The 23,418-nt window shown below is 31.9% G+C and overlaps 1 protein-coding gene across 1 annotated transcript in view; it reads right to left on the bottom strand.

Moving 5' to 3' along the window:
• The window catches only part of LOC137926994 (lachesin-like), a 30,873-nt gene extending 9,271 nt beyond the window's left edge, over positions 1 to 21,602 (bottom strand). Inside the window, exons 1-6 of the mRNA XM_068770762.1 lie at positions 21,537 to 21,602; positions 7,417 to 7,488; positions 2,919 to 3,023; positions 1,557 to 1,764; positions 616 to 771; positions 376 to 504 (exon numbers count right to left, since the gene is read on the bottom strand). Coding sequence (XP_068626863.1) covers positions 376 to 504; positions 616 to 771; positions 1,557 to 1,764; positions 2,919 to 3,023; positions 7,417 to 7,488; positions 21,537 to 21,602 — 736 coding nt within the window. The remainder of the gene's footprint in view (positions 1 to 375; positions 505 to 615; positions 772 to 1,556; positions 1,765 to 2,918; positions 3,024 to 7,416; positions 7,489 to 21,536) is intronic.
• Positions 21,603 to 23,418: the final 1,816 nt, after the last annotated feature.

The raw sequence follows: 23,418 nt of genomic DNA, 5'->3' as shown, positions 1-23,418 counted from the left end.
GAAAATGCTCACGTACTTACGAACAGATGATTTAAGGTCGTCTCAACGAAGCGCTGTTATATTTGAGAAAATTCGGAATGAAAATTTTATCACAATTACATCAAAATGTTATCGACAGTTTTGGAGAAGTATTTTCTTATAAGTGTTTAAATTTAATTGGATATATAAATGAGTATAAACATAGCGGTATTTTAAGAGACTTTAAGCAAATTTTACCGGGAATGAAATTTAGGTACTTTAAAATTTAGGCGATTGTCATAAATCAAAAGAATTTCACGTTGTAAATGAGTCAATTTGATAAATATAATAATTAGATAACAGCAAGTAAAATTAACAAGTAACAATGACAGTATAAATATTTAAAAAAGTTTTTACATTGAACCATCAAGACGACTCTTTTGCTGATTGATGGAGGTACTCCGTTGGAAGCGATGCACAAGTAAGCGCCCATGTGCAATCGAGATACTTTGGATATCGTTAAGTTTTCCCCATCCACTACGTTCACTGAAATGATTGACACATTTTTAATATATGTTATTACCAATATTCATAAATTACTTTCCTATTATATCATTATTCCAATAAAGGTAAAGAATTATAGGCAAAATTTAATACCTGATTCACCGTTACAATTGAATTCCTGTCCGTCTTCACGACGCCACATGACGTATGGCTCAGGATACCCCATTGCACGACAGTACATCGTTACGTTTATACCTTCTCTAACCACCATATCCGTTGAAGTCATGTTGTCTATGATCATAGGTGGTACTGTTGCAAATGAAGTTTAATAAATATTTTATAGGTGATATAAACTATGAAATGAATATACCAAACTGGATGCAAAGGAGTGGACACTTCAAATATTTATAAAATCTTGCGCCTGGGTACTCTGAAAGCTAGTATCGGCAAAGTACTTATGCAAAGACAAATTTATAACAATGATAATGAAATAATTTAATACTTTGATTGTTTTATACAGGATTCATTAACATAAGTTTCATTAAGGTATTTATGCTGCAATTTGGGACCTTAATTTGCTACGTCCACACTTACAGTTCACAAAAATGTATTTTAATTTTGGCTTTAGAATACATTTAATTAATGTGATCCCTTGGCTCCTATGTCCCTATGTTCGGGATTTCTTTAAAAGAATCAGAAATGACAGATCTTTAGACGAACGGATGTAACCGACGTAGCCTAGCGAAATGGCAACTTGAAGAGGCCGGAAGCAGGTCTCAATGCGAGCAGAAAAAATGGTAGCAGGGACTTTAAAATTCTGGAGCGGAGTTCATGTACTAGCAAGAGCAGTGTAAGACGTCCGCCCACGAGGCAGAAAATGTACCCTGTTAAGGTCGATGGAAATTGTTGGGGGGCGGCATAAACTTCCCCATGGATTCATGCAATGTTTAGCAATAGACATAATTCGACAAATTGTGGTGATGGTGACGAATACATTTAAGCACACATGCATAGTTAGAAATTCTTACTTTAAATATGAAAGTAATTCAAGCAATATTAAAATTTTATTACAAAGTGATATTTTAATTCCTTACCAACGACTTGCAAATAGCCTTTTCGGGAACGCATGGGGTCTGTATTAACTTGACACATATACCAACCGCGATCTACTTCCTGCACATTCTTTATATGTAGGTACCAAGAACGGTGGTCATTGTAAGAGAGACTGATTCGTGGATTTTGGGTAATTATATTGTGGTGAATACTTAAAATTGTTTGGGTATCAACTCTTACCCATGCTACCTACAAAAAAACAAGATTTTAAATAACTATAGTTCATATTTAAAATTATTGTCATAAGTGGGACAAATTATGCTGTTTATGTTATAGTAAGTTATATTTGATGTTGATTAGTTTTGATTCCCTATTTATAAGAATAAATATTTAATAAAGTGTCGTTTACTCTATTAATTATTCTATCCGTATCAATAAAATGAAACGATATAAAGAGGCGTCTATTCAGAAAAGGGTTGAACTTGTTTACAGCTTTAAGAATATTAAATTATCTTCTGAAACTCGGTCTCCGGTGGATCGCTCCTATCCCATATAAATCTCGCCACACTACACGACACTCCAATTTCGCTAACTAGCCTTCGTGCATGATTAATAACTGGTGAATCGTGCATTCTGGGTAAAGTGATATTAAGTTGGCTTGTTAAAACTTTACTGCACCGTACAGATGAAGTTGTTTGTAATTTTAGTTAGCCGGGTGGAGGTTTAGTGCATTGTCGTTTTTGTATTAAGATTTTTGAGATAAATTATAAACAAAGCAAATGTTTATTAAGATTTACACTATATTTTAATTATTACATAAATTAATTATATTACTCGACATATATTATCATCAATTTTACAAAACTATTTTAGGATTTGGTCTCCACATTAGCCTAATTGCTTTTATTACTTTTATTCAATCATTTGAATGCATATTGGTGCCGTTTGTAGTTAGGAAATTTATATGTAAAATTGTGCATTAAAAATAATTTCATGCTTCTTGTCTAAAATATGAAGTCTTCTTGAAATAAAAGTTAGTAAGAAGACAAATGTCAAGTGAATAAATGTTCTGATAAGAATTTATGATCTTTAAACGCCAATGATATTTTGCTCTAGAAATCTAAATGTACGTAGTTTTTGTATTGTTTTATTATTAATTAAGCCCGCAGAATAAATATTTCAATAATCACAATAGCCAGCTTCTGTTTCAAATATGTCTTGATTTTACGTGTATCAGTGAATTTCCGAAATCTTATTATCACAGTTTAAGTATACGTTTACGATATTTTCTATTTTAATTCTCATTGAGATTTTATTTGTGGTACATATATATGGCTCCGTATTAAAAACAATTTTCTTGTCTCATATGATTTTTTGTCTATGATGTCAAATTTTATACTTGCCTTGTATCCTTTTAAATCCTCTACAACGCATGCTAACAGTGCGTCCCGACCAACTGTAACTGTTACGTTTGGTACTGGTTCGACAAAACGTGGGAATGTTGACTCTAAAACATACATTTAAGATTAAACACAAAATTATCTTAGGTAAATAATTTATGCTACATAAATAAAAAAAAATTATGACTTCGAAAACTTTTCCTACGTAAAAAGTATATCCTTGACTGACAATTTTTCACTTATTTATGAAAATATCCTTAAATATAAACATAATAAAAACTTTATAGGTAAATAGTGATAATATTTATAACAATTAAAAAATATACACTAATATGCTCACATACTAGTGTTCATTCTAAAATATGTGATTAATTTAAATACTTTATAATACGAGGGATTACTTTTTGTCATTGAATATTATTTATTAACACACTTCTTATAAAAAGTATAGTGGCGAACTTAAAGCTGAAAGAATTCTCTACTTGTTAACTATTTGACGGTGCAGCGATTAATATAGATAAGCGATATAAGTAAAAATAGGAAAAAACCGTACAATAACGAGAACTATTTTTGGTTATAATATATGAAATTAGTGTAAACACATTTATATACAGGGTGATTGGTTATAGACCCTTAAAAGAATTTACATCTGTTTCTAATGTACCTTTATAAATTGATCACTCAAAAATATGTTATAAGAAATTATTTTTCCTATAGGAATAAAATAGCCAACTACTTTTGACAATACAAAGCTGGCAGGGATAGGAAGTAAGAAATAAGCAAAAAAATAATTTTAATATGTAGTAATTCGAATTATGGAAAAGCTTTTTCTTGATGTATTATTCGTATGTAAATAACGAATTTCGTGAAACATTAATTTTTGGATAGAGTGCGCCATATATTAATTGCCAGCAAATGAGTAATACATTCACGTATTTAATGCTTTAATACAAAAATGTATGTATTACATTCCTTTTATATTTCTATAGACTTTAATAACTTTAAAATGTCGAATACTACTAACTTATATTAAAAAAAATGTAACTGGTCGACAGTGGGTTTTGATCCACAACGATTTTATGTAACTCATATGACTGCGGCGCCAATTGAAACCGGGCCTCCATGGTGGATTACATTATTAATTATCGTTTCTCTAATAGAGGTTTATGGCTTAGCGCGTGAATATCACAAGCGCAACAACGAAATCTAATATATTGTGTAATTATATAGAATTAATTAATGTTATCTGAAAAAGATTTTGATCCCATTTTACATATAATTATTTATTTATGATATATGAAATCTAGCTATACTAGGTAAAGGTAAACAAGTAATATAAGCGACGAGGAAAATTTTCATTACAAAATAAAAGAAACTAAAAATGTATTAATTTTAAAGAAAACTTAAAGGATTTAATCCTTTTAGATAATGTTAGATTTTTATAATAAAAGAAATAATTACAATTCGTTATTAAAATTAAAAGTATATTATTATATACACCATAACACAGCATTCAAGAACTATTTTTACTCATTTACGTGGTCGATATTGTATTATAAGTTAAATATTTTTTTGATTGGCACCTAACATGAAAAATTGTTAAATTTACTTTATTTATACTAAAAACTCAACAGAGGTTCGTTTTAAATTTAAAATGTGCCTCTGTTGAGTTCCTCATCCGCTCTTCTCAGCAGATCAGCATTCTGAGCCGGTGATAGATTATTACTTCTAATGTTAAAATAAACAACGATTCAAAAGTGCATGGAAATGCCTATTTAAATAAAGATGTTTTAAAATTTGAATTTTAGTACCTGACCATATGATATTAATATACCATTAGTAAGTACATGAAGTAATAGTAGTTCAAATAAGGTAGGAATATGATTTCTTTAACATTTTTTACTATACTTGCCTCTTACTACTTACTTACTACTTACTTACTTGCCTTAGTAAACTTGTAAGATTAAAGTCGTGTACTACTTTTTCGTTATACATTAGAAAAGCGTAAAGGTCATAAAAGTTTTCTACCTTTCTTGTATTGATATGAAGTTTTTAGGTACTTTTCTTACTATATTTTTAATGATTTTGATTTCATTAATCCTTCCAAAGAATGATCCATTATCAATAGAAAAAAAAGTCCTAAATTGCCTGCATCACTGTCAAACAAACACAAGAGAGATCCCTGTGTTTTAGTCATCAGATATGACTTGTGATATGCTGCTGCTAAAAGCGTTCACTTTTCGGATTCGAACTGTATTTGTTTTTATGTAGGGAACTTTCAATTGGTTTTGAAAATGTGGTAAATTGCATAACAGATAACACTCCTTGGAAATATACTGCTGTAAGTTTTGTGCAGAGAATCTCTAGTATAACATTGCGTTGATATTGTATATGAAGTTTACCTGTACAAATATTAGTATAAAACTGTAGCTTTTAATTAATACAAACACACCTCGCAAGAATATTACGAAAAAAAGTTTTCAATTAAAATCGTTCTAAAATTGAAATAAAAAAAGATATTTTTAATGCTAAAAATTCCGAGTTTCGCTAGGAGAGAGTATATGCGCGAACGAATCACGAACAAATTGCGGATCAAAGCTGGTGTACAATATGATCGTAACAAGAAACTAAAAAATTTATTGTGACTAGATATACACAAAACTCACTGCAGCGCAATTTCTGTTACTCGATCTTTGTAGAACCATGATTTTATGAAAATAAAACTTTCTTTTATATCATAAAGTAAGGGTAGGTTAAAGGAAGGTTATAAAAAAAAGATTTATGTAGACAACCAGTACACATAAGTGTTACATAAGATACACTTAGTAAGTACATATAACGATAATAACTTTTTACCGAGAGATTAATCTTATACAATTTTACATAAGATTTTTTATCATTAAATTATCTAATAATCACGATAAAGAGAAAGTGTACGTACGTGTTACTTATGTACCCCATAAAAATAACTTCTTTGATGGTTTGTTTAATACGGTGTAAATAGAATACTAAACTACGAGTGTGGAGAAGTGGATACTAAACATGAAAGATGGTTAAGAAATATATTAGCTACATATTGCCGTTGAATAGTTTGTTAGCTTCGTTTCCTTAGACTCGCTTATATTCCACACAGAAATGCGAGTAAACAGGGAACAATGTAATAGATAGCTCGAATGGAATCTACGACAATTGAAGATATACAGTTCGTGCGATGTAATGAAGTAAACAACTTATTCCGAACATAATGTATATCCAGCTTCTGAGAGAGATGTTTGTGAATATCACAAATATTATTATACAGTAATGGAAATAACAACTTATGGTTTAGTTATAAAGCGATACCGTAAGCAAGCCACAGATCGTGCGCTCTAGATTTCAAGAAGTTGATATAAATATTCGCATCGAAATTTAAAATATGAGATATTCCTTACTAAAAATAAATTATATTGTTGTTATAAAATCGAAATTTAAGAATAGTGAATGCTGTGTCAGTTTATTTCTAAATGAGCCATTAAAAATATTAAATTATCGATGTAATAACATTCTACTACGTGAAGCCTGTACTATAAGGTATCATGAAAATGATTAATAACCATTCAAAGTTTATACTATTTTAAGATTAACATCAAGACTTTTTAAGCGTTCGTTTTGCTTTTTGTTAAACTTTAAGAAGACTCTTTTTGTACATAAAGCTTCTTGGATATAGTAATTATTATAACTAGACCAGCTAGAAATTCTTCTAGTTAAGTTCCAGAAGGTGTTCTTTTCTAAATTGGCTATTACCTCTACCGTTTTTTATGATACCCACGGGGCGTAATAAGAAAATGTATTTCGTTACGTTACTGTTAAAATACCTAACTGAAAGTGATAAAATATTTGTTAACGATCAACGAAATATTATTTTCTAAATAAAATTCAAGAAATTTATTATCTTTATTTGGAACTTCAGATAGGAATAAAAAAAATTCTTACTACGCCGCTAGTACAATATATTGCTTAAGGTTAGACAACTATTCTTCCTTAGAGAATTCAGTTCAAACTTCGGCTTTTATATAATACAAATCGGACCACTCATGTCCTCTGGACCCTCGACGGTCGTGATTCATTCAAAATACAAATCTGCTTTGGTGCCTCTTCAATATAATGAGATTGCCTTTTGTGCATGAATGAAAAGCTTGAAAATATTTTATAAAATTAAATTTATTATAATATATGTACGCAGATAGTACACCTATTATTATGACGAGTCATCAACCGTTAGTGAATATTAAGAAAATATTTAGCTAACTATGAAAAAGTTAACATGAATTTTAAAAATAAAAATCCGTTAAAGTAGTCATCGATCTGCTAAACTGTTGGGACCTATACATATTTTCCTTTAACGACGTTATGGCAGGTAAGATAATGCATTCTTACCTGCATAACGTATATATAATATTATTTATGTTATACTCTTCTAACAGACGAATCGGATGTAAAAAAAGCAGTGAATAGCAAAAATATTCGACGGATTTAAATATAAAGAAACCGTCAGAAGCAATATGATATATGCTTCCGTGAGAGTCTCAAAGGCCTGCAACAATCTATTTGAAATAAACAACCTGAGACATGGACAAATATCCGCGAATGATTGATGAGAGAGAAAGCGAATAGAACAAATCCATCCTACCCATCAATCTTGGTATATAGGGCCGTGTACTCTGCACTGCAAGCGGCGGTCCCACTCTAATGAAAAAGAGCTTACAGAAATGAATAAACAATCGAGAAATCTCGTTCCACATACATTTATGATAGATAGCGCATAGATACCAGTGCTTTATATGTTATTGCCTTATTGAGATTAAAAATTTATAGCTGAAGATAAATTATAATGTGTAATATGTACGTTAGTGTAATATAAGTATAAATAACAATGAACCCTATGCTAACGATGAATTTGTGCTCCTTCTGGTTAATTTATATCATTAAATTGTTACGTTTTGTGGTAGTTTTGTCTGTCCAGTAATATGCTAAATATTACATAAAACTATAAAAAAAGAACTATTTTTTTGATAAAAATGTCGTAATAGTAAATAGAATGGTTCCGCGCTATTTTGTATTACAAAACTATTATAAATTCAGTAGTACCTCGTTAAAAAAAAGGTAAGAAAACATGTTATAAAAACGATTTCGGCGATAGAAATAGTTTCTAAGATTAATGAATACAATATATGTAAATAAAAGTAATATTAATTTCATTACATTTTTTAGGTATTGCTTCATTAAAAAGAGAATTTCTAAAAATACTTCTTTTGATAATGACGCCTTCCGTTGAAGACTATTGAAAATCCTCTTAACGGAATTCAACTCTTAGCGTTCAACAACATTTGTGGTAAAATTTGGGCAATTTTTCATAACTTGTTTTGTATTTCATATTTTTTTAGATTCTTATTGGTTGTATTTATTATTATTAATATTATTTCCCATAAGATACATTACTATCAGGTATATAATTGTGCTATTAGCTTTACAATAAATTTTCACGACGATCTAAAATTTTTGCAAAAATATTTAAGATTTTGAATAATTTTACAAACGAAAACTTCTTATTACAAGCTTCGTGTCTACCTATTCTATGTGTGCATATCCGAAAACAAATGGTACGTATACAGTTCTTAATAAAACCGGCATTAAATCTAGAAATATACATTTATTCACGTATCATATATAATACGTCGTGCGTTTCGAATTATGAAAGTTTAAACGTAAATAATTGAATATAAAGTATGAGCTATGACCAAGAATTTCTACAGAATTCATTATGGAGTATATAATAAACAATAGTTGCAAACAATTTCAAAATAATTTGTAAATTGCTCAAAAATTGGAAAGAATGTCAATTTTAATTAATTATGGTATTAACCTAGCACAAGAACAAAATTAAGTGATTATTTCAAATATGAAAACACACAGTGTGTTCATTAGACTGAAGTGTTTACGAATGCACATGACGGGGGCAGGCGCCCACATCCTTTTCACCTCGTTCGGTGTACCCGTAACTCGTGTATTTACCTAATTGGAACAGTACGCCGTGACAAAAGTCCGGGCTAGCTTCCCGCGCAAATTAGATTCCCGTCGAGCCGCGCCGCACTCTAACATTGCCCAGAACACTCGCGTTCGCTTAACTTACCTCTTTCAGTGTAAATTAACTACTCTTAATTGAAAAACGCCTTAAACACCACATAACGATATTAAGTTCATTTATATCTAATTAATAACGTGATAAAAAATCTTTGATGTAATATTTTCTGTTCTGTCATTATTTTTAAATGATCTAATATTATTTCAAAATGTGTGCATTATTAATTAATTAATAAAGATAATCTAGAGTTTATTAGATTTGTAAATAATAAAATTAATCAGACAACAAGACACATCCATCCAGCTAAATCTTTGCCTAAACTTTCTTAAAAGATACACAACGATGATCTTGCTAAAAATTTATAGTACGAGTACAGCCAAAATTTTGAAAAATGTAAAGGTGATAATATTCAAAAGGTTATAGTAGTGATGAATAATTATAATTATGCATAGCAAAGGTACAATGATTATCGATAAAAAAAGTCCCATACTTCCGAAAGGAAACTATCTTTTATTTAATAAAAAATGTTTACTAGATCGTAAAGTTTGAAATGAGCACGTAATTGTTACAACTGCTATTCAATAGCTTCGAGTATACCCAAATTACCCATTCGTGAGATTACAGTGAAATCACAGTGAAGGATCTCATTCCGCTTTATAGAGGAGCCGGTGTAACTACATTCACGAGTATCGATTTTATGCAAAATGTAACAATATTCACTAGGACGCGTGGACTGTATGCGCTGTACGGACCACCTATCTAGTGAGCAATTACATTCCTATCGCTATCAACGCTTGTAAATGGCTGCAAATAGCGCCGAAGCGTTGAAATGCGGGGCCCAACTGGTGAAATTGTGAGAATTGAAGTCATGTATAAATATGGAACCCAATTAGTGGTTAGCTCTCAGTAGCGCCGCCAGAGACATGCGCTTCTGTCCTATAAGATGTTGATAAAGCTAATTTAGCAAGGATGCAGATTACTCCTAAATTCGGTAAAATTTTAGTCTAATTCTAAGGATTCCTTTACTGTTTATTGATTAATTTTCACAATTTTTTTTTCATTCACTCATTACTTTCATATTAGACCACTTGCATATTTTTAGAGTGAGCCTACAAACTATTTTGTAACTAAAATTTTTCAAATCGATCTTGACGAGAGAAAATTGTTAAAAAAGTCCGCACACGATTTCTATGGAACACGCTGTAACTGTGTGTGTTGCGTTGCATGTTAGAGTCGGGAACCACAATTAGTGGTAAAAAGGTGTAGCCTTTTTTATGTTATGCAGTATGTGGCTTGTTTGAATCCGTGAATGACCCATCTGTAACAGTTTTCACATAACAAAATTGATAAAGAAAGCTTTATGTTTTTATTGATGTTAAATGTTGTTTTATCTAATTAAGTTGACTTATTCGCGTTGATTTTTAATGCAGTGGCTCTTGTAATAATGTACGCTATTAGCATTTAATAAAGTTTTAAAATAAAAAATTTCATTATGCAATGTAAATATATTTTAAAATATTATGATTGAGTAAAAAATTCATCCAGTAAAAAATACTTGAAGGCACTAACGACTTCTGCATATTTGATGCAAGCGCTATAGACTGGTAAGCCTCCATTATGCAACTTTTTCTCAAACCGCAAGTTTTAGTTGACCTCTTGAGTACGTACATAAAATTGTTTGCCTCCGTAGAATGTAGTAAGCTTTTGTTAAGATTTTCGAGGTATTATTAAATTGTAGTGCTTATAAAAACAATTATACATTTTTAAATATAATATGAGGGAACGAGAGTAGCCCTTACTTTCGTTTCTTCATATTATATTTAAAGTGAACTTGAATACATATTAAATGTAAGGGTTTTTGGCGTGGAAGACAAAAGTGTAAACATAATCAGGATAATTGTTGTTTTCTCGCATCTCTAATTAATATTTTAACAAAGATTTAACAATGCTCAAGTAATCGTTCATTCGCACGTTGTATTAAAATGAACTTTTGTTTAATAAAATTTTAAATAGTCGAATTATATAACAGAAAAGATTTTTGTCATTAAAAAGATTAAATTTTTCGAAAGAAGCAACATTTTTATTGTTTTTAATTTTTTTTCTTTCAATATAAGAGAAGCGGTAAAATTAGACATGTAAGAAAATTTAAGCCAAAATGAGGTATAAAAGCATAGCTGGTCATGAAATTGTACCGTTTATAGACCTAATGAGTTGTTCTAAGAGTAGCACGAAGATTGTTTAAGTATTTTAAATCCGCGAATTTTGATGTCAAAGATGCATCTCGCTCAAGTCGACCATTAAAAATGGACGTCATTTAAAATAAAATTAAAATTGGCCACAGGACGGTTTAGGCTCATTTGATAAAAGCTACCTCACGAGCTGACTAAAAGAAAACTATTGAACCATATACACCAATATCCATATACTCATTTCTGCTTCTTTATGGAGACCTAATGAAATAGTTTTTGGAGAAAACGGAAGAAAATTATCAATAGACGATTCATTACGATACTGGTAAACTACTTAAGCTAATGAGCAAAAGTTAAGAGAGTTTGGTTTAGAGGTGATAATACATCGATCATGTAGTCCTGACTTTGCACCTTCAGATTTCCATCTATTTCAGTCATTTCAGAACTCTTTAAGCAGTGTCAGGTTATCATCAAGAGAGGACTGCCTACATTACTCGTCGCGTTTTTTTATCAGAAGGTCCAAAGTTTCTACAACATTGGCACCATGTCGCCGTTTACAAGATAGCAAAAACCCATCCGAAATTTCACCTATATGCTAAAATAAAAGTGAAAAAACTTTGATATAAAATAGTCTCGTAATTTTATATAAACCACGTAGGAACTTTTCTTCAATTTATTATATCATTTAAACATGAATTTATTACGTAGCGGTGAATTCTAGCAACAGTCAGTGATATATTAAATTTAGACAAAGTGTTAAATTGTCTTTATCACTTGTATCGGTGAAGATACCACGTTGACCCTTCAGATAACATAAGTCAATATGAGAATTTATCCATTACTGAACATCTCATTAATTCTACAATGCATAGTGACCAAGTATTTAAATCATAGCTAGGCAGCAGCGTAGAAATGTAAGACTGAAATTCTCTAGAAGTTTTAAAATCTATTAAAAGCTTAAATCACGGATAAATGACGCGGATTATTATAAACGAATATAGAAAACAATAAGGAAGAATTTCACAAAAGAAAATCTTAGGGAATACCGTCTGTATGAAAGTTATAAAAATATCTGCATGACAGGTTGGCGTTATATTGCCGTTATAAATCAGAGCAGGGCGACAGTGGCGTGGCGATGCCCGCGGGCGGCTACGGCGACGAAGCGTGTAGCGTGCGGCGTGCGGAATACGGCAAGGCGGTGCCATGTTGTAGACGACACCAATCGGATGCATACACAAACATGCCGATCATTCTAGATTACGTGACGCTCCGCACTTAACACCACAAATATGACATATTCATCGGATTTCATTATTTTTTCATAGCTCGTTTTGTATATTTTTCTTTATTTTATGATGGACGGAAGATGCTGAATGCAGGCCGCTTACCACCGGTCATTTTGGAATTCCATAAGGGAGGCCTATGTCCAGAGTGTTTTACTGGAATGAAGATGATGATAAAATTTAGTTTTTACTTTTTAAAATCGTGTTGTCAAAATATAAACGATTTCTTAAGTTTTAGTAAAAAAACATGAATAAAACTCTGCAACCTAAACACGGTATAAAATTCGTAGTCTTTATTAAAATACCTTTTCGCGTAACTTATCGCCCGTTCGATAATATTGTGGTGTGGAAACAGCGACTGACAAAAACTTGCGAGTATCGCGTGAAGTGGTTCCGTTGCTATCGGTACAGACGTCAAGAAATATGGGCAAACGCTGCGTTCGTACCATATATATGAAAGCATAACCCGCCAATGTATCGAGTTGTGCCGGGCATGGTGTTGGTTTATTTTTATTACTTTATACTTGTCTTTGAAATGGAACCTAGGGTATTTTTAAAAATATGAACTAATATCTTACAATTTTTTTACGAACGGAAAAATTAAAGTGGTACCGTTAAATTTATATATTGTACATCAACAGTACTTAAAAAGAAATTGTATGAAATTTATAAAATATTGAGTATAATTGCGGTTTTCGACTAGGACGATGTCTTCCAGACGAACCTTTGTCGAGTGAGAAGGCATTTTCAAACGATAATAAAACTTGGACATGAATTGTTCTGTACCTGTGAACTATGTTAAGGAAAAATGGTAAGATTTTGTAGTATGTCCTTTTACATTGAAGGATGCTCTAATGGGGTAGCTCTATCTAATTGTGCCTGTTAAATTTGGATCTTCTGGCTCCTGGCCTCTCGATGTTGATCTATGTGGTATAAATTAATACTAATAAATCTCAGCTGTTATTTTTAAATCAGAAAAGTATAGATGTTACTCTTTTGAAGAAAAAACGTATATGGAATCTACAACATGGTACAATCGATAAATGTCAAATATTATAAATAGGTAAGATATTTATCAGCTTGTACACAAATAGTTTGTAGAAATAAATGAGAATTAACTTTCTTAGTTTGATCGGCAGAAACGTCTATGTTAATAAGGCCTATTGCTATTATTGCCTATTGCCGGTTTAGAATGTTAACGTTTTAACGGTTTAGACTGGATATTAAGTAACAAGCATTTTTGAGGCTAAGAGAGTAAACAAACACTCCCTTTAGCCGACCTTTGGTTTGGGACGAGTGAAATTTTCATACATTGCATGAGATAATGAAATATTTATAAACTATTATATACTAAATATTTATATACTAAATTAAAGTTTATACCGGTTAAAGTAATTACTTTTCGTGGTGGTAATCAATACAAAAAACCATTTATTCATATTAATATCAAAATGAAATCATGTACAATAATAATTTGTGTACATCATAAGAATAATGTCAGAAGAGCCCGATTTGAGATCCACCATAATTGCATCCTTCAATTTAAATCTACGAGTGTTCCAAACACACTCTAATCTTAGAAATGCCATCAAAACACGCAGACGGGTTTTTTTTGTGGTCACTTCTAGAAATTTCTTCTTACCTCAGTAGTAACGCATTAGTTTTATTTTCGCTGAGAATACCTTTCACCTAAAATTATTACATGGTAAGTCAGAGGCATATTACATAGCAGTGTAATTTTTCTATATGAGTTGTAATACCGTACACATGTACCCACAAGAGTTATTAATATAATAAAGCCTAAAGAAAGGTATATAACACGTTTGCGATAAATCATCACGATAAAATCCTTGAAATATTTACTGGATTAATCTGTTTATTTAATCAATAAACAAATTTGGAAATTTTAAATTATCTACCAACGTCAATTCACGGAAGGAGATAGATGACGCGGAAAATACGCGAGAAAATTTCAAAGGAGAGCAAGGTGGAACAGGCGCAGAAAATTGGCTTCATTAGGTGAAAGGGGCGCAGGGCATATTGGAATCGAATGAATGTTTTCGGCATCGGATTTACGATTTTTACGTAAATTATTATTTTAGACCAAACTATATATAATTGAAGGAATGAAAAAAAAATATTGATTAGGACTTGTTACGTAACTCACAAACATTAAATAAAGTCAAAGTCCACCTCACAATGGCCTTATTATACGAGATCATTACAATCGTTAATAATCGTCAGCTTACGATCGCTCGTAACGCGCCACCTGCTGAGAAAAACTAACATGAAACTTTAGGATTTGTAATTTTTTTGTTTTGTTTTCATGATAGTTTTTACGAGAAAAAATCCCTTAAATTAGAATAAGACAGCAAGAAATAACAAATATTAAATTTACACGCACTAAATTCAGTTATAATATATAATATAATATTTTAAACTTTCATATTCAGTTATACAATGTTTAAATAAAAACAGCGGTCAATTTTGGGCTCACATTCAGTTGGTTTTCGACTTTCAAATTGATTCATTACTAATCCGATCAACAACTCTGCGTGCATCATTATACTTTCGTATATATTCAGTAAAATACATCGTTTCGTTAATCGTTTAATTAATTTACGAATAACAAAACAAGTAAATGAAAGCGATAAGGTCAATATTAGTTTTACATTCACAGGACTTTAACAAAATCCAATAATACTCTTTTGAATATTCCGCAGCTCATTCAACGAATGGCTAATCCCCTGAATAATGGGGTAACAGATATCAACGCTGAACCAGTGCTAGCAAAAATAACTCAGTATCAATTGTTAACGGCATACGTTTTGAAATGACTTTAAATAAACCACATATTCAAAATGTTTTAATGTTCTATAAAACCGTTTTTGCTATCTTATATTATTTTTTGTTCCAGGTTTGTAGTTTGAGTGCGATGTAAACAACTATGTTAAATATATTAAAAATTTAATAGTTCATAATTAAGGAAGATTGTTTGTTTCATAAATTTTTAATTAAAATATGGTAATGCAAAATGTGACATTTCAGTTTCTCCTTTCAGAGTTCTCGAAACGTCAGCGTAAGCTGCGTGTGAGGTAAAGGCTGGTTAACAGTTTAGTCTTCGACTTAATCCAAAATCTCATGGTAGAATGAAAACATTTTCAGAAAGATAAACTTTAAACGTCGATCTGTGTTATCATTGCGAAAATCTCAAGTGAACTTTATTACTATGTACTTCTTAATTTTATTTCTCATTATATTTCTTATAAATTCATGTCCAGTAAACCAAAACGATTACCTAATTGTAAGTGATACAGATCGTCCATTACAATGTGGGCGATGCAAAAAGTTATTGCATTACAAACTCATACGTAGCGCAACGCGGTCTTAGTAATATTAATACGGAGGCGATATCCATCTTAAGCTTCTTAACGCTGCATTAAAAGATTTAATGTGAACTGGATTGGGCTTGGCATCATTATACCGTCTGCCGATGACATAGCCATAATGGCTGAGTCCATGGAAAACCTGAGTACAATGCCCGATAATCTCCGTAGGCGTCCAGACAAATAGGCCTTAAAATCAATATGCACGAGACGAACTTGATGTCTAATGTCTACGTTGTGCCTCCGCAAGTAGTTGGCGGGGGTGTTAAGTTCGAAATTGTGGACGATTTTTTAAACAGGGACAAATCGTCCAGCTAGGTAAATACAAGGTCAGGAAGAGATCACTCGCCGAATCTAACTCGGAAGGGCAGCGTTCGGAAAGCTCAGAAATATCTTATATGGACCGGTGATGTGGTTGCTTACGAAGGGCCTCATAAAAAGGTTCAAAGTCACCCAGAAAGGTTCGAAACTTAGCAGCGTGATCGAGTCAGAAATAAAGAGATCCGCAGAGGAATTAAGGTCACCGATGTTGCGTGAAGATTTGCTCATTAGAAGCGGTAATGAGCGAGGCACATCACTTGTGCAGCTGATAGCCGTTCTCAAATGGAGACTACTGTAAATTGAAAATATTTGGAAATAAACTTTACTTTTACTTTATTTGCTGTAAATGTATTATACGTTCCTTGAGAGCGGTTTAATGACACGTTTATATTATAACTACAAAAATTCAATAAGAAAAAAGAGCTAACAAATCTCCAGCAGTGCGAATTTGTTAAATACCGAACAAAATTTTAACTTATAGATCTTAACTTCCCTCGTGAATGCCTGGTGCATTCATAAAAGATGGGGCAATACTAATATGAATATGTTAAAATTCGTAATATGTTAAAAGTCATTATTGAGCACCTTTTGGCCAATGAAGAAACTGAAAATGTTAATCAAATACCATCACATAAGCATGTTTTTCACAGTGCGGGCCACCCGTGGTACGAGCCGTCCCATGAGAAAATCTAGTGCGGGCCATCGGTGGTACGCGCCGTTCCATGAGAAAATCTAATGTGGGCCACCGGTGGTACGCGCCGTTCCATGAAAAAATCTAGTGCGAGCCACTGGTGTTACGCGCCTTCCCATGAAAAAATTTAGTGCGGGTAACCAGTGGTACGAGCCGTCCCATGAGAAAATCTAGTGTGGGCCACCGGTAGTACGCGCCGTTCCATGAGAAAATCTAATGTGGGCCACCGGTGGTACGCGCCGTTCCATGAGAAAATCTAATGTGGGCCACCCGTGGTACGCGCCGTCCCATGAGAAAATCTAATGTGGGCCACCCGTGGTACGCGCCGTCCCATGAGAAAATCTAGTGTGGGCCACCGGTAGTACGCGCCGTTCCATGAGAAAATCTAGTGCGGGCCACCGGTGGTACGCGCCGTCCCATGAGAAAATCTAGTGCGGGCCACCGGTGGTACGCGCCGTCCCATGAGAAAATCTAGTGCGGGCCACCGGTGGTACGCGCCGTCCCATGAAAAAATCTGGCGCGGGCCACTGGCGGTACTCGCCGTCCCATGAGAAAATCTAGTGTGGGTCACCAGTGGTACGCGCCGTCCCATGAGAAAATCTAGTGCTGGCTACCAGTAGTACGCGCTGTACCGTAAGAAAATCTAGTGCGGTATACCGTTGGTATGTGCCGACGTGAATGTGTTAATCTGCAGACATATTTTCAATAGTGTATATGTAACGTAGTAGTATGTATTAAAGCAACATGATAAATGTAATTTCTCAATAACAATTCTTTCACCTTTATGAATTTGTTACGTAACATTGGCAATAATCATTAAAAAAGTTCTGGTGGTGCGGTCAACTAATGTTATTTAAACATTAAATCAAACTAAATGAAATTTGACCCAGATGCTGTAACAATAATTTAATTTGCAGAAATATTGATCATCCCGCCATCAGGTATGATTGCAGGTAAGTCTATTACAAGTTGACAGTAATTAAAGAAATGATATTATTTACGGTTAAACAATGAAGCCTAACTAAACGTAATATACGTTTGGTAAAGCTCCATAGTTTTAGAAAATTTAAAAATAGTATTTTTTTCCGGGCTTTCTGATACAATTAAATTGAATAAACGTATAGTTAGATTTATTCGCAAAATAAAATCCGTAAAACCGATTATTTTTTTACGACATCTTTTTTTATGAAAAATACCTTGGTTGTAGATAACCACAGGTCAGTAGGTTTAAAAATTGCCTGATATTTTTCAAATTATTATTATAGCTTTTGTAAATTATAGTAAATATATTATTAAAATAATTAATTTTAGTAATAAACAATGTATATGTAAGAGGAATCAATGTTTTTTAAGAATGTAATTGTTTTTTAATTTTATTGTTCATAAGTAACAAATAATAAACTAATTACTAAATATTATCATAAACTAATAAATAAAATAAAATAATTCGATTTCATTTTAAAATAAATAAAAGATATATTAGTAATACATTGAAGAATTTTAAGTTTCCAATCGCTAACGTTTGGGTATTATTTTTAACATAAACTAAAATTGAACAATGTATTCGCTGTATGCTGTTCATTAAAAAGCTTTTAAACCCGTCGAGAACCTTCGAAGGTTTATTAAACTCGATACCACTATTAATATATACTGAATTCGTTTATATTCGAATGAGTTAATTTCATACTTCTCATTTTATAATAGGTCGTTTTAAATTTTCTCATATTTACATTGTCACACAATGTTTGTATTGTGATATTTTATGCTAGCTTATAAAGACATAAAGCATACTATACTCATTGTGTATATTTATTCAAGACGTTATGAATAAAATTGAAGAACGTTATGTTTTATAAAACCATATACATTTTATAATTATTGGGAAATAAATAAATGTACAACTCTATTTATGTTCCAAAGTATAATGAATGTATGGTACATTAAAATTGCGGTCACGAAAAATACTTATTACAACAAATATTTGTTCACAACCGGAATCGAATTCAATACATCGACGATACAGACCCAAAAAGATGACTGTTCATTGAGATGAAACATTTTATTTTATACAGATTTCCAGTGCCTTATATTTTAAAGATAAATAAAAATATACTTCACTTAATAAGCTCATAGGGTACTTAATAAACATCATGATTAATAGATTTCAAGTGTAAATATCAATAATTAAAAACTAAGAAATAATTCCTGCTGGTTATAGACACTAAGTAATAAAAGAGACTTAAAGCATAACTGGAAAATCTAAATGAAGTGTACACATTTATACAACTCAAACATTTTGTTTACTTATTCATTCAATATGTTGCCGCGTTTTATTGAATCTTCTCTAAATAAATGTTCATAAGTTATTAAAAGTTTATTGACCAAAATTTTTATAAAACATTTGATTTATATTGAGTTTATTATTACTATTGCCACGTAGCTATAAATGTTTTAATTTTTAATCGAGTATGACGTTTATCAAAATAAATGTTTGCTATACATGTAACAAAACGGTCTGCTGAAAATACTTACCATCCGAAGACGAAACAAAACTGCTGATAGATAACAATAATATCAGAATAATGTACGAGTTGAATAATTTTCTCATCATATTACAGTCTAATACAAACAAATTAACATAAATTGATATGTGGTCAAATCTAGTACTATATTGATAAATTAGTTAAATGTTTATTCATCGATTCGCCACCTGGAATTGGTGCTATTAATTAATTATTCATTGAAAGAGAACGCAATGGTATCGTGTTCGGCGATGCCTACCGCAACGTGACCTTAGTGTCAGCGTAAGCGACGGCGCGCGAAGCTACGAGCTCGAGGGGCTCCGTTTGCGTACTGGCCGTGCTTCAGCCACCGCTTTGTCTACGAGAGCTACAGACGAGTAGCGCTTGCGTAGCCCCGCCTCGCGCGAGCATAAAAGGACGGAACATTGCCAGTATTTGTAACAGTTTGTGTCAAATTGATATAAATGGAGACGGTTTTAATAAAGTGTAATTGACTTTGCCGACTTTACGTCGCATTAATTTCGGCCAAGCTAAGACGCCTCCGGCAGGTGCCGCATTAAATAGCACCGAAGAAGTTCGCTAGCGGAGATGAATAATTTCATATTTAAATGAATGATAATTACGTTGAGATTTATTGTTTAAAATGACTCACCTCTATATCTCTCGGAGCTTTATTTAAAATACTTCCGTTGTTTATGAGATAACTATTTAGAGACAGAAACATTTATAAAATACAACACTAAACCCGTTTCGAAATTAAAATTTTACTAAAGGAGATTTTTTTACGTGTTAAATATTTACAGCTCTTAAAAATAAAATAATTTAAATAAGCTTAAGTTCTATGCTACATACAACATGAACAGTACTTTATACCATTTGATGACAAGAAGATCAAGGCATTCACTAAATTGAACGTTGTTTGTTCTGCCTATTATCAAATGATTTTAAAATAAGCAGAACCGTGTTTTGGGGGCCACCCCAAGCAGAGGAGATGTTTTCGCTTATTAACTGCCGCTTATTTATCTAGTCGCTTTCTGATTTGAAATTGGAATGCAAGATGAACTGAATATTATTGTTTCACGGTAGGAATAAACGACTATTGGTTTCAAGATGGCCTCTTAAGCAAAAATATGTTACTAGAAAAACCTTTTTTTTATTATTATAACATTAACAAGATCTTTTATTTATTTTTAATGATCCCTGTATATATATAAAAATATAAATATTTTATGAAGTTTACTACCTATGAAAAATGTCTTGTTTTTTGTGTTGTATCTTCAATGCTGAAAATGGTGACCACCTTGGAGAAGCAGATTATTTTGAGTTCTTCATCGCCATATGTTTTTATCTACAGCCAAGTATTTAGTATCGGTAATCATGGAATCCATATGGTATCAAAGCACTTGTTTTATATTTTCCACTTAGCATGTGTGTGAGTAAGGATGAAAAGTTCAGCTGAAAAATTTGTCTAATGCTGAATAACGGACGGTGGTTAAGTATTGCAACAACTTCTTGAAAGGCAGCTATATAGCCGTGAGGATCCAAATCCCCAATAAAAGTTTGGCTGTGAAAGGACTCAAGCGATCACCGCGTGTACTAGCCCATGAACATTGTTCCGATAAATAGGTCTTTCAGCAAACTTCTAGGCGTTCTCCATGTTCTGAAAGGTAGGAACAGGTGTTGCAGCATAGTGACAACAAAAATCACTCCATGTTCAGGGGTTTACGATCATCAGCAATGAAGAAAACGATGCGACGAGAAGAGACGTATTGTCACAATAATTTATAAGTTTCTTCCCATAAGTTTGATTTAACCTTAACTAATTAATTACTTTGCTAATACGAAAAGCCGCTTATATCATAATAACCAGCGTTTAATATAATTATTAATAACAATAGTCCACGCAAAGGCGGTAAATTGACAATGAGCGTGAGTAAGCCAATAGATATAAATAAAAGGAAATGATGGCAATGTTGATGTGTGTTATTAAATAGGAACTATATGTATTTGGAATTTGTTGAGATTTAAATGGACATTTGTTAAGTTTAACTGGAATATGCAACTATTTTAAAGCCAATGCAAAGAATTTGGGTCGTATAGTTTATTACTTTCCATTTCAAGGCGATGTTGATCACATCATATGGTTTGAGGTCTTTGGGTCTCTTGATCTGCATTTCCTGGAGTGTAATCTTATTCAACAATTTCTTCGCATACCTATTTATATGCAGTATCTTAGCATTTGCTGTTACTATACGTCATTTTATTTCCGAAACACTTCAAAACACAAACTTCGATCAATGCGTTTGTGAGCGTACGTGTAATTCTTCACTAATTTTACGAATTGTATAGAGGCTGCTTTAATAATTTTGTCGTATGCAGCCATTACACACGTGTCTAAAGAGTACGATATCTATTAAATGATAAGGTTAGTTGTAGTCCGCTTCCTATCGATGTTACTGAAAATCTATTGTGAAGGTCTATGTCCAGCAATAGATGCTCCCATGGCTAAAATAATGATCTGTAAACGTTTAAAGAAGTAAATCTGACCAGATTTTTTATAAATGTAAAAATTGGGATAATATACTCGTACTTGTTGCATTTTTTTATTACCTGGAAGAAAGCATTGCAACGGTTTTTTTGGTTTCGAAAATCAGAACCCTTTTTATACAACTTAAGTTTGATAAATTTGAATTTGATCTTTTTCTTGAAAGATGATTTAGCCCAGTATTTAAAATAATAATAATTATTATAATAATTTTGTTTACCAAATCGAGTTATAAATGTTTGTTTTTATTTCATAATTTCAGGACTCGTTTCTTTAAGCTTTTTAAAACTTATAAGGCATAGCATAGCAGCATACTTTTTCTCGATTTTTCTTTTATGCACCCGAATTTCAGGTTTATTCTTTCAAGATTTTCGACTATTTGCGCAGGACATGTTTTTGTATTTTTTATAATAAGTACCAAGCTTACTTTTTCGCAATCTGTTTCTCTCTATCTAAAAAGTAACAAATATAGCAGTTATTATGTATTTTTAGTATGATGTTAATCGTATTTAGAGTCGATTATTATTACGATTGCAATATAAGTTATTAATGCGCCTTGAGTTTAGATTCTGTACTGAAAACTCTTATTTTGTTTGTTTCCCAGAAGGAGAGTGAAACATGCTACATATGTCAGTGGCTATGTACTAACACGAATGAAAATGACAGCATCTTTGACAAATTATTTAAAAACTTTCCCCCATTCAAAACTTAGAACTTTATGTTAGTGAGAAAAAATGTTGGTAAATATAATCCTGTTGTCAGACTATGAGCCTACGAGATAATATCTCTTCACATCCACATAAGTTTCGAAATGAACAAAAACTGAAGTCTTTTAATGTTCTTTTCGTCTCAGAATAGAGTTTAACAAACCCACGCGAGAAATAGCTGGTTTCCAATAATAGCTTTTGTTTACTCGTAGGTCGTCTTTTGGTATTTAGGTTGTTTTATAAAGAGATGAAACTGTAAGTACTAAGACCTTTTAGTCATAATAAAATTCAACGTTTAAGATTTATTACAAACAAATATCGTTGCTTAAATACAATAAACACTTTACCATAAAGTTTATATATTTTTTATGACTAAGGCAATGACTTGTAATATAATGACCCAGTAATATTTTAAATATATTAAAAAGGGAATAATAAGAAAGTTTTTATTTCAGACGAGGATTGGTCAAGCACCTTAATTCACACAACATTGCGTTTGTGCGTTGGTGCTTGTCAATTTAAATTTTTTAACTGATTTTTAACAATACTATAATAATATTTAAGTACAACTTTTAATGGGAATAATCGCTGTTCCAATCCCCACCTAGAAGGCCTCATCAAAGGGAGATCGAACATCTGCAATAAATATAAAAAAGTTAAAAAAGACAATACACATACAACATTTCTCATTATATCTCATGCTCACGTTTATGCAGGGTTTGATTCGGTATCTAAGCG

Source organism: Battus philenor, unplaced genomic scaffold (genome assembly GCF_028537555.1).
Source record: "Battus philenor isolate CCGP_79_NKW_IND1 unplaced genomic scaffold, ilBatPhil1.0.hap1 SCAF_10, whole genome shotgun sequence".
Lineage (NCBI taxonomy): Eukaryota > Metazoa > Arthropoda > Insecta > Lepidoptera > Papilionidae > Battus > Battus philenor.
This window is presented reverse-complemented; position numbering and strand designations above follow the sequence as displayed.